At 44.3% G+C, this 12,075-nt stretch overlaps 1 protein-coding gene across 7 annotated transcripts in view; it reads right to left on the minus strand.

The window, feature by feature from the left end:
- The window catches only part of TBC1D1 (TBC1 domain family member 1), a 225,072-nt gene that overhangs the window by 40,925 nt on the left and 172,072 nt on the right, over positions 1-12,075 (minus strand). For all 7 annotated transcript variants that reach the window (XM_086705242.1, XM_086705243.1, XM_086705241.1 and 4 more), the window contains one exon: positions 5,884-6,069. In XM_086705242.1, the coding sequence (XP_086561368.1) occupies positions 5,884-6,069 (186 nt within the window). The remainder of the gene's footprint in view (positions 1-5,883; positions 6,070-12,075) is intronic.

The raw sequence follows: 12,075 nt of genomic DNA on the forward strand, positions 1-12,075 counted from the left end.
AATCTTCACAGCTACCCTACTAAACTGCAAACATCTTAAGGACAGGAGCTATGCGTTAAGATTCCTGGTGCCTGGCATGGTTAGAGATGAACACAATTTCTTCATCTGAACCAGGAGAGCCTCTCCAAGGACAGTTTCTCCCTATTTAGAGACAAACCTTCTTAGGTAGCCTCTACCTCGTCATGTTTCTGCTTCCTGCAGCTCAACAGAATAAATCTTCCCTTTCATATGACATCGCCCCAAATGTACGAAGGTAGTTGTTATTTCCCACCAACTTTATTCAGCTTAAACTGCCTTAAGAATTATACCTGGATTACCAAACTGGGGTTGGGCGGGGGGAGAGGCAGGGAATTGATAAAGGAAAAGTTTAAATTGATGATTCTCAGGATTAACTCCGACAACTTCACTCCCACCTAAAACCATGATATTCTATTTCAACACAGTGGTGATGTCGTGAGCCCCCAAATCCATCCCACCTCAGGTCTCAGATCTTGACAACACATAGCATTGCCCAGCTAAATGAGCCAGTACACAGGCCTCTGCAGAGACGATCAACTGTGGTCTTTATGATAATGATAAACAAATGCTATGTCCTAAGTACTTTATATTCAGCAGCAGTTAATCTTAATGACTCTCTGAGGCAGGGTGCTGGTTGAGAAAACCAAGGCCGAGAGGCTGACCAGCAACTCCCAGGTCCCTGAGCAGGAGGTGGGGCGGGCCTGGGGCCCTTGCCCTTCTCCATCGCACTATGGGGCTTATGGTTACACATCTTTTTTCTGCGACTAGGCATGTATCTATCAGGGGCCTGAAATGTTTGACAGAACCCAGGGGAACTTTCCAGGCCTAGAGTTTTTTCAAGTGAAAGATTTTCAACACAAATGTGATCTCTTTAACAGATACAGGGCCATTCAGATCTTTTTCTTCTCATTTCAGTTTTGGTAAACTGTACCTCTCATGCAGTTTGTCTATTGCATCTTAACAGTTAAGTTTACTGGCATACAGCCATTCGTAGTCCTAGAGACACTGCTAAGTCAACGCAGACATCACATAAGTGTGTCTTCCCCAAGCCCCCTGAGAGTCCGCATGCTCTACCCGCCCCCCAAGTGTGTCCTCCCCCAGCTCCCTGAAGGTCCCGGTGCTCCCCCCACCCCCGCCCCTCCAAGTGTGTCCTCCCTCAGCCCCCTGAAAGTCCACATGCTCTCCCCACCCCCATCCCCACTTGATTCAGGAGTAGAGGAGGGGCCACAGAAGTCGGAGGTGCTGGAGCAGGACCCAAAGTCCCCCTCCCCCCCCATACCTTCCTCCAGGTCCAACCACTACACTGAACTCCAGTGCCTATTATTTTTAAAACGGGAATTACAGCTACCTCATTGAGTTATTCTTGTGAGGATTCAGTGAGATGAAATATACCAAGCATCCAAAAATTTCTGCTAATCAGCAAGTGCTCACAAATTATCAAAAATATAAAGACAAATAAGGAAAGGTCTAAAATGTTGCTTTACAAACTAAGTGCTGATAACATGAAATAAAATATTTTCTTTTTCCGTGTCAGAAATTGAGCAAAGGCTAACTCAGTTAATCTAGTTAACACTACCCTAATGGTAAGACCTTATTCATGTGATGCATGGATTATGTACTTAATGGACTTGATTACTGCCTTCAAGTACAAATGCAAGAAAAGACGCTGCTGAAAACGTCCTTCATCCAGCCTCTCACTTCATGGACACAGAAACAGAAGTTCAGAGCAAGTATAGGGCTTGCCCTAAGTTATTTACTGGCTGGTGGGTAGTCAAGTGACTCCAGGCCTGGTGCTGCCTCTCTTGCGATTTTCTACCTACCATCTTTATTCTTTTCCTTCTCACTTTGAAGAACACATTTTTTTGAAGGTCCCATTAAACCACCTTGTGGCAAAGCAGGTTCAGGACTAGCCCTGCTGGCCAGTGACTGCAGGTAGCACTGGGCTCTCAGTGCCAAGGGACATTTCTCTGACAGTGAGCTCTGCTGTGAGCCTGTCTGGCTGCACTAAAGAGCCCAGCAAGCTATGCAAGGAGCCTTCTCTGAACTCAACAGGACAATAACATCTAGCCAGAAGATTCCACTGAAAAGGCTTAATCCATGTATTTTACCGTTGGCCTAAGCACCATCCTGCAGTTTGAGTATCCTAACATTGCTGCCTAAAGTCCAGAGCCTCCAAAATGTCTTATTAAGCAATGCGGATGGTACACGCTTGTAACAAATGTCAAAGCTCCCAGACAAGGCCTTTATGTACAAGACCAAACCGTTTAAAATATTAAATAAGGGTCTACAAACCCACGATTGAGTATTTCTGGGGCTATGGGACACTAGGACTACATGAGAGCAAACGTAACCTTACAGAAGATTCATCTAAAACATTTATTACCATCTACCATGAATGTATGAGCCTACTCAGACTTCAGACTAATGACGTTCAGGTCTGATTTATGTCTCTTACACAGGGTGGGCTGTAGCTGCCTGTCCCCAATCCTGCATCGCTAGTGACTGCCTTCACAAATAAAATGTTCTTCCAACTATCATCACCTCTTTTTTTTTTCAATTTTTTAAATGTTTTTATTTATTTTTGAGAGACACAGAGAGACAGAGCATGAGTGGGAGAGGGGCAGAGGGAAAGAGAGGGAGACACAGAATCTGAAGCAGGCTCCAGGCTCTGAGCTTTGAGCACAGAGCCTGACACGGGGCTCAAACTCATGATCTGCAAGATCATGACCTAAGCCAAAGTTGGCTGCTTAACTGACTGAGCCACCCAGGTGCCCCAATTACCATCATCTCTTAAAACTTTAGTAAGGAAAGGCTAAGAGGCTGGAAGCATCAGTGATTAAGTGACCTCCAAACTTGTAGGGATGTTAGAAGAACCGCAGTCTTTATTTATTTTTCATAACCAACATAATGCATTTGCTTAACCAGGAAAAACCCTTTAAAAAATATCAATTACATTTCAGTTAAAATACAAAATTCAATGTGTTATCATACCATTATGCAGATATAGTGTAACACTTTAATCTGAAGCATGAAATTTTGAATTACATCAGTCAGTGAGATAAGCAATAGTGTTCTGACCCCAAACCATGGTTGTACTGAACCACACATCCTGTCCTGCATTGGACTTCTCACATCTTCATTTGTAATAGGGGAGGAATGGCCTTGCAGAGGGACATGGTGGAGACTGCTGGCTTGGGAGACAAGCAATGTATTTTGGTCCCAGAACCATTAAAAGTTATCTGGGGAAATTAGAATTCAGCTTTCAATATAGTCCCGCCTATAAGGGACTGAAGAGAATTTAGATGATGTGGTTTGGTTCCTGCTCAGATGCAGTGCTTCCCGAATAGTAACAGATACTTAATCCACATATTCAAAATCTAGGATGGGGCGCCTAGTGGCTCAGTCGGTTAAGCATCTGACTTTAGCTCAGGTCATGATCTCGAGGTCCGTGAGTTCGAGCCCCATGTCAGGCTCTGTGCTGACAGCTCGGGAGCCTGGAGTCTGCTTTGGATTCTCTCTCTCTCTCTCTCTCTCTCTCTCTCTCTCTCTGCCCCTCCCCCACTCATGCTCTGTCTCTGCCTCAAAAATAAATGAACATTAAAAAATTTTTTTAAATCTAGGAAACAGGCTTAATTAACCATGGAAGAACCTCCTCACACATGTTCTTCTCATTTCTTTCTCAAACAGCATGCAATCTAGCTTAAACACTAGATCAATTACAAGAACCACATCCCACACCCAGCTACAATTTAACTTTCCTTTAAAAAGAAGTTAAACAAACAAACAGTGTAGCAGAATGACTGTCTCTCTAGTACATGGTATACTCCTGGTTGGTTCATGTCAAATCTTGCTTCTGTATTTAATGAGAGAAAGTTCTGCCCCCATCCCACCCCAACAAAGCTTACAAAATGTTTTTTTAGGCAATTCACGGTCAGGCTCTTATTGATGATGAAGTGTCTGAGCAATATAGGTACCGTACTCACAGAAACAGTCAATGCTTTCTGAATTAAACAATTTATTGTGCTTTCACCACAATGGTGAACACATATGTTGAACTTTATAGAGACAAAAAGAGAAATTAATGCAAATAGCAAGAATGCAAGACCTCACAGGATGGACCACCACCAGATGGAATGAGGAAGCGGTGGCAAGATGTTGGCAAGGCCCAGTGAACTTGATGCAACACCTGGCCAGGTGTTCCAGGTCACCTTAGGGAACACTTCCCTGTTCACTCTTGTCTGTAATCATCATTTACACAGCTTCACAGAAGCTTTGCTCTCGTGGCACACTGATCAGTCTCTTCGATGGCAGCCATGATGCCCCCAACGTCCCAATGGTGCCATGCCCATTTTACAGCTACGCCCTGATTTTCCGTGGCTGTCATTTGCAAGCAGACTGGCCCGGAGAAGTGTCAGGGCTTATGGCCTACATGATGAACTGAACTGCCTCTCTGCTTTTCAACAAAGACCCCAACCCAATATATGCATGAATATGAGTCCTGTGCTCCAAAGCAGTCATGTAGCTGATGTACCTTCAGTGATGTGATCACTGTCAAGTCTCTTTCAAGCATCTGCTTTTAGAATTGCCTTCAAGAACACCCAAGAAAATGGTAGAAAAACCAAGTTGGAAGAAATCTTAGCAATCACTGCAGTAAACTCCCCTCACGGTTGCACCCTTTCCCACAGCACCTCGAGGGTCTCTCAGCCTCAATACTGGGTACAGGGAGAGCCCACAGCACCTGTAAGTAGCCCACGCCAAATGCTCAACTACTTTCATATTCAAAGGTCTTATTACTTTGTATCTGACTTCGTGTTTTTGGTCAAAGATGACATGCGCTGGTGGACTATGAACCTTACGAGATTTGGTGCCTTAATAACCTTCAGCTCTATATGCAGACATCAAGATAAAAGACGAACATCTGCGGCCAAGGAGTAAATTCAATGAAATTGAATTCAATGAAATTTACTCCAAACTGCTCTGGGCCGTGGCGGCACAAGTGAACCGCCCGCACAGCCTCCTTTGGAAAGAGTACGTTCAGATTTCCCCATCAAAATGCCCAGTATTTTATATCCAGTCAGCTCTCTATACTCCAGGACCCACGTTATTTCCACCATACCACCCACTTCACTTAGCTGCTATGAAGATAATATTTTTTGGTTCAAGCAACAGTAAAGAAAACAGGAAATGAACAAAATCTAAACTTTCAAAGTTCAAGTCGTATTTTGATACTGACATAACCCCAGGCAAGAACTTGGCTGATGTGAGCCTCAGTTTCCTCTTCAGGCTAACACCTGCCTTCTGGAAAGCTGTCGGCAGCATTAAAAGAGTCTGTCTATAAAGCATCTCGATCTTGTTCAGTTAGAACTCAGCTAATGCTGAAGCTTCGTCCTCTTTGCTTTAGGTTACCTGCAACCCACTCAAAAGGCACATAGAGTGAGGTTATGAATTTCACTGATTTGTGCAGGATTAGTTCACACCTACCACCCAGCTCAGACTGTGGCTGGGGACAAAGTAAGGAGGGAAAGAGAAAACAAAACAAAAAAAACACTCTTCAGAGAGTTGAAGCTTACATTTGAGGGTTGTCTCTCGGAAGTTCCAGATGTTATGCCGCAAACGACCATCCAGGAATAATTTAATGCACTGGGTGAGGTTATCATGAAGCCTCCAGAAAGTAAAAAGCACTAACTCCACTTTGAAAAAGTAAACAGATATTTTGTATATATGTATGTATGTACGTATGTTAGAGCATCTTGGTTTGTTTGTTTTTTTAAAGATGGCATTCTTATGTGTGATGCGATTCACTTTAGAGCCAAGACAAATTAAGATTATCAGCCCTGTTCGTTCTAAAAAATATGGCAAACCAACCTTGCAGCTTCTGATTTTCCTTCTCCATTCTGAGCAGCAGGATCTGCTGTAGAATAGCCTTTTGCCATAACTCTCGAAGCTCTCGAGATGTCCTTTTCCTCTCCTCTGGGACAGGGCCAGCGGGCCCATCTTCACAAACCGGTTCTAAAGGAGATCGTGGCGGTAGCTCTCCCAGCTCAGAGTAATCTGGGGACAGAAAAGGACATTTCAGAACAGTAAGACTTATATTTAAACATAGTGTCAGATCAGAAAATTCTGCTCGCTCGCATATTATGAAATGGTATCACCAGATTTAAAATTCAAGTTTTAATATGCATTGAAATAAATTGGGTGTGAGCTACAACCATCAAAGTATACATCAAACAGTAAGCAAAAGTTGTAGGAGCTGAAGAAATGTTCAAAGATACCTACTTTCAAAGGTGTAATATTTCTATTTTCTTCTGAGTTAGTGACTGTATTATTGGTAACAGCAAACGCTCTAGAGTGCTCACTCTGTACCAGATCGTCCTGGGGGCTTTATGGACGCTAGTTTATTTAACACTCAACCACCCTCAAATGTAGCTACTGTAATTATTCAGTTTTAAAGAAAAGCAAACTGAAGCACATTTGACACTTGCCAACTGTCACACAGCCTGGAAGTACAGAGCCAGGACTGGGGACCCAAGGAGTCTGGCCTCCATGTGCATTCTTAACCACTATGTTACAAGGCTAGGTATTTTGGAAGAAGATGAAAGCATATTTAATAGCCAATAATAACAGTGACCATTAACGGATCCTCTACCAAGTGCTGGGCACCACGCCAGGAGTTTTATACAGACAGACTCATTTAATCCTGATGACAACGCCAGAGGCAGGGATTAATTAGCCTGAAGAGAAAACTAAGGCTCAGCCACGCAAAGTAACTTGCCCAGGGTCAGGCAGTGAATACACAGGTGTGTTGGGATCGCAACCGATGTCTGCCTGATTTGGAAGTTCACGCCTTCTGCTAGATATCTCTATAATTCAGGTTTCCTATGTCACCAGTTTCCAAATTTCTAGTTATTAGTTGAAATCTCTTCACATTTCATGCATGTGTATCTTTCTCAACTGCAGACCCCACTGCTACACAAGGTTATTATAACCCACAGATACCTTACAGACCAGCGGAAAGAACGCCCCACCTGCTCACTTTGAAACTAGTGGAGAAGAGCAAAAGCTCCTGTGTGAGCAGACCTCACCTGAGGCGAAGGATTCGTGGGAATGTCAGTCTAAACTGAATCTAAATAAAACCATGGTCTTAACACATGCTTTGAAAAGCCGTTCAGACAACTCAAATCTCACAACCACCCAGATCACAACATTCAGTCTCTTCCAGTGTTCCAGTGCTCCAACACAATGCCACATGACGATTAATTTCCAGAACAGCTGTTAGCGTTGACTTCTCATTATCTTTGGCTAAGGTTGGGTTTGATTTGCTGCTATGAAATCTATGAAATCAAACATAAGCTACAAAACATTTCATTTCCTAAAGTCACTTGTCCATCTTAACTCCTCTTAAAGTTACTGGATTAAAATAATTTATGATAAGCATTAAGAATGCTCTGTGATCTCTGTAAGCATTTAAATACTTATCATCACATTTCTATCTGTTTATTTATGATCCTATTAAACGAATGAATACATTAAAATTCTTCTCTTGGAGGTAGTCTGTGCACATTTGTTCTTATAGAAGGGTGCTCACGTGTAATGGTCAGTATAAAAGCAGGAATCACACTTGTCTGTACAGAATGATCTCAATTTTATAAATATTATGAGAAGCAGTATAGTTCACTGATTAAAAAAAAAAAAAGGTCAGGCTCTGGAGCCAAGCTGTTTGGGTTTTAATCAAGACTCCACATTTTTTGATTTTGTGATCTTCAAGCTGCTTAACCTCTTTACGCCTCGGTTTCCCAATCTGCCGGGCAGGAATAACAGCACCTCCCTCACAGAACTGTTACAGGGATTGAGTTAATACATATCACATACACTAACCGAAACAGGGGTGAACACACAGTAAGAATACAGCAAATATTAGCTTTGTTTGCTATTACATAGTCATTAAGGGCACACAAAAAACTATTGGAAGGAAACACATCAAGATTTAGCCACTCAACTGTAAGCTCTAAGAAAGCAAGACAAGGCCACCTTGTCCCTGAGGGTTTCCCTGGCATCCGGCATAGTCCCTGACACCCAGCAGGTGCCTGGCACACAGCTATTGACTAAAAGAACAATTAGATGGGTATGACGTCTGGGCGTGCTTGCTCTTTTTCTCTGTATTTCCTACATTTGTGACAATGAATAATTTTCATAATTAAAAAACTGAGGAAAAATAATGCAAACCTGTGATGATATAAATCAGAGATTGAAAAATGTTCTGCAAAACACTCAGAAAACAAACCAATCCCCCCCAACAGCTGTTAGCGTTAGTCGTTCCTGAACACAACATAGCTCAAGCTCTTCCTTTTTCAGAAGGAATTCTAGTCGGTGTTCTTATCTCATCTTATTCTGCAGCCTCAACTCTTCCATTTGAGCTCGTCTTCCCTTTTTTCTTTCACCATCTTGGCTGCTGAAACTCCGCTGAACAATGTGGTGGTGATTCAAGTTCTGCTTCGTCTCATATTGAAGGATTTATACGCCCACTGGCTGGCAAGGGTCTTGTTTCCAAAAGGTGATTGCTGGGAGACGGACTCATTGTGGGGCGGGGGGGGGGGGGGGGGGGTGGCAGGCGGGGCAGGGAGGGGGACAGGCTCGCCACACATGATTTCACGTGCACAGAGCAGGAAGCCAGGGACCCACCTGTGTGACGGAGCACGAGGAGCAGTCTAGAAATTCTTTCCCATTCTCAAACCCCGCTAATCAGTCAAGGGCTCATTCGCGTAGCCTCCTGCCTCCAACCTGCCCTCCCCTCTTCAACGCCTTTCTCCTCTGGAGCATCTTGCACAGTCCTACTGACTTTCAGACCCTGCAAGGTAATGAACAGAGCATAGCCCAGGCTGGACTTGATGGAACACGTCTGGGAGTTTCGGCTGTTTGGTCCCCAGGTCCATCACTCTCTGCCAGTTGGGTTGCTGACAAAAACCAGAGTCTTTTGAAGCTCCAGTGTTTGCTATTTTCTTCTTCCAAAGAAGTAGATCTGCAAGGAGTACAGGCATTGCCTGGCGATGAGGACACGCACTGCCTCCCTAATGTGCTCTCCTTGAGCTTAGTTTTCCTATTATCCGTCACGGCTCAGCCTGGTAAGCATTTACCGTTGAGTCCTCAACACAAATACGCACGTCTGGGTCTCACAACCATCTCACGAACCAGGTGACACTGTCATCCCCATTTTACAGCCAGAATAACTAAGGTGCAGTGAAGTTTTGTAACCTGGGCCAGGCCGCATGGCTGGCAAGAGTCAGGGCCACGATGTGAAGTACAAAACGTTCACCCAGGGCTCTTCTGACTTCCAGATGCACAAGCATCACATGGGATCTTGCTTGCTAAAACCCAGATTCTGGTTTAGCAGATCTTTGGGGAGGCCGAGAGTGTGCATTTTTCAGAAGGAATTCTAGTCGGTGTTCTTATTTCATCTTATTCTGCAGCCTCAACTCTTCCATTTGAGCTCTTGTCTTCCCTTTTTTCTTTTACCATCCTGGCTGCTGAAACTCTGCCGAACAATGCGGTTCAAGTTCCCAGGCGATGCCGCCACCGCTGGCTCTCAGAGCTCCTTCTCCACAAGGCAGCTTTACCCCTGGCCCTCCCTCCCACAGCCCCCTGTACTGGGCACATCAGCTCATCTCCCTTCGCTGCTACCACTAGCAGCTAAAACTTCGTGCAGGCACTGTTGTCATCGACTGCGTGAATCGAGGCGTTCACACATGCCCACGGCTTGTCCCGGCCTCAGCTGGGGTGCCAAGGCCAAGCGCAGCATACAAAGAAAAATGACCAGTCCTAGTGTTAATTTCACCTCTGAATTCACGAAATAAACGCTAATCCACTGTAAAGGTCACCAAATAAACCTAACAGCTGACAGCAGGCTTTTCGCAGCCTCAGCACGATTGACATTTTGGGCTGGATAATTCTTTGTCACGGGGGACTGTTCTGTGCATTTTAGAGGATTTAGCAGGTTCCCTGGGCTCTACACACCAGAGGACAGTAGTATTTGCCCACCCCAGGAGTGACCATCAAAAACGCCCTGACATTGCCAACTGTCACACCTGGGGAGGAGAAGGAAAACAAAATCATCCTCAGCAAGAACTCCATGCAGAGTATAACTCCCCATCACTTAATCCTCTCCTAAACCCTGGGAATGGGTAAAAATATATTCCCCCTCACCCAAATTCTTTTTATGTGGTAACAATTACTGATGTTATAGTTTATAATTAACAATTTTTAAATATATTATCCTTTGTTCTAAATCTGGCCTCTATAATTAATCCTAGTGGGCTGTTTTCTTATCAATGTAAAAAGATCTAGATTTGGGTCAAGGGCATAGCTTTCGAACAGTCTTTTCTCATGGGTGCATGCACACATGTGCTTGAGGTACAGTCCATGTGTATTCACATGCATGGGGTTGAGTGGAGTGACAGGGTCAGGGCAAGAATAATATTAAGATGTTGGACAGTCAGCTGAGAGCCTTGTTCTAATAATAAATATGTGCATTATTTTTTTGAAGTTTATTTAGTTTGAGAGAGAGAGAGAGAGAGAGAAAGCGAGGGAGAGAGAGAATCCCAAGCAGGCTCCTCACTGTCAAAGCAGAGCCCAACACAGGGCTTGATCTCACAAACCATGAGATCATGACCTGAGCCAAAATCAAGAGTGAGACACTTAACTGACTGAACCACCCAGGTGCCCCAGTATGTGCATTATTTTAACTTGGATAATTCCTAAGCCATTTTCACCAGTATTTACTGAGTCACTTATATGCACCTGGGATGGGATATGCTAGATGGTCTAAGAGAGGTTCCTTTGATGTTTCTAACATTCTTTAGAACAACACTGGGGATCTGGCTTCCTTTCCTGTCCCACACTCTTGCTGACCCGCTGCTGCACAGAGGCTGACAGGGAGGAGTGAGGTCGAGGCTGGCCTGGGGGGGGCTCTTCCACCCCCAGGCCAGTCTGGCGGTCCCTCTTTGAGAACCTCTGTAAACACTTACACCTTTTGGGTGCCAGTCCCTCGGTACCAAATGTGAGAAATGAGATTCGCCCCTGACTGCCCCAACTGTGGCGCCCACAGGCACTGACAGACATACTTATGAAGTCTGCAAGGCCACAAAACCAAGGGCCACAATAACACGCTAGCAAAGGATTACACTTTACTATTTTGACATGTCCTATAATGACAGGATGTAGCATGCTTAAATCATAGAGATTTGCAGAAACGATGGGTTTCAATGGGTTCTGAGAATTTCAAAACCAGCTACATTTCAGAGGCCTTGAGAGACACTCACCTCTCCTGAAATCCTTGCTGTGACCTTCTCAACAGAGTCACAAATATGATTTATGTTGGTGTGTCAATATTCTAGCTGCCAAACTGTTCTCCTGCAACCGCACTGCAACATTCTTTACTCTCTCTCTGCACACAGATGTGTGCGCACCATCGGTATGCACACAGCCGAGGCCGTGACAGGGCAGGGGAGGGGAGAAAGGACCACGCACGCATACAGCCTCGCATCTGCCCAGCTCCCGACTCAGTAAAGCATGGAAGGCAGGGCTCCTCGCTGCTACTTGCAGAAGACGCTGTTGTCGGGCTTGCGCTGCAGCTCTCCTCCTTTTACAGACAGAACATTAAATCACACATTAAGTGCCTTGTAAGACAGGGGAGCTCCAGGAAGAACATGAAGAGATGGGCCCTTATTCTCCAGTATTCTGGATTTTTCTGTTACCCCATCAACAGAGCACTTTATAACTCTCTCCATCTCAAAACTCCTGATCTGCCACACCAAAAGAAAAAGAAATGTTTAAAATTCCAGTGTTTCTGAATCCTCTGTTTTAACAACGTGAATAGGCCTTGGAAATGAGAATTACAACTGAACGTTAAGCCTCTGGAGAAAAGTTAACAACAACAGGGATTAGCGTCTGCAGCATCTGTTGTTACCAACAGCTGAAGAAAACGTCTTAAAAAAACAAAGTAAAAGAACCGTGTAGATTTAAGAAAGGAACAGGCAGTCCTCCATGAATGCTGTCAAACTGTTT

This window comes from Puma concolor, chromosome B1 (genome assembly GCF_028749965.1).
Source record: "Puma concolor isolate L17-30 chromosome B1, mPumCon1.1.hap2, whole genome shotgun sequence".
Taxonomy (NCBI): Eukaryota; Metazoa; Chordata; class Mammalia; order Carnivora; family Felidae; genus Puma; species Puma concolor.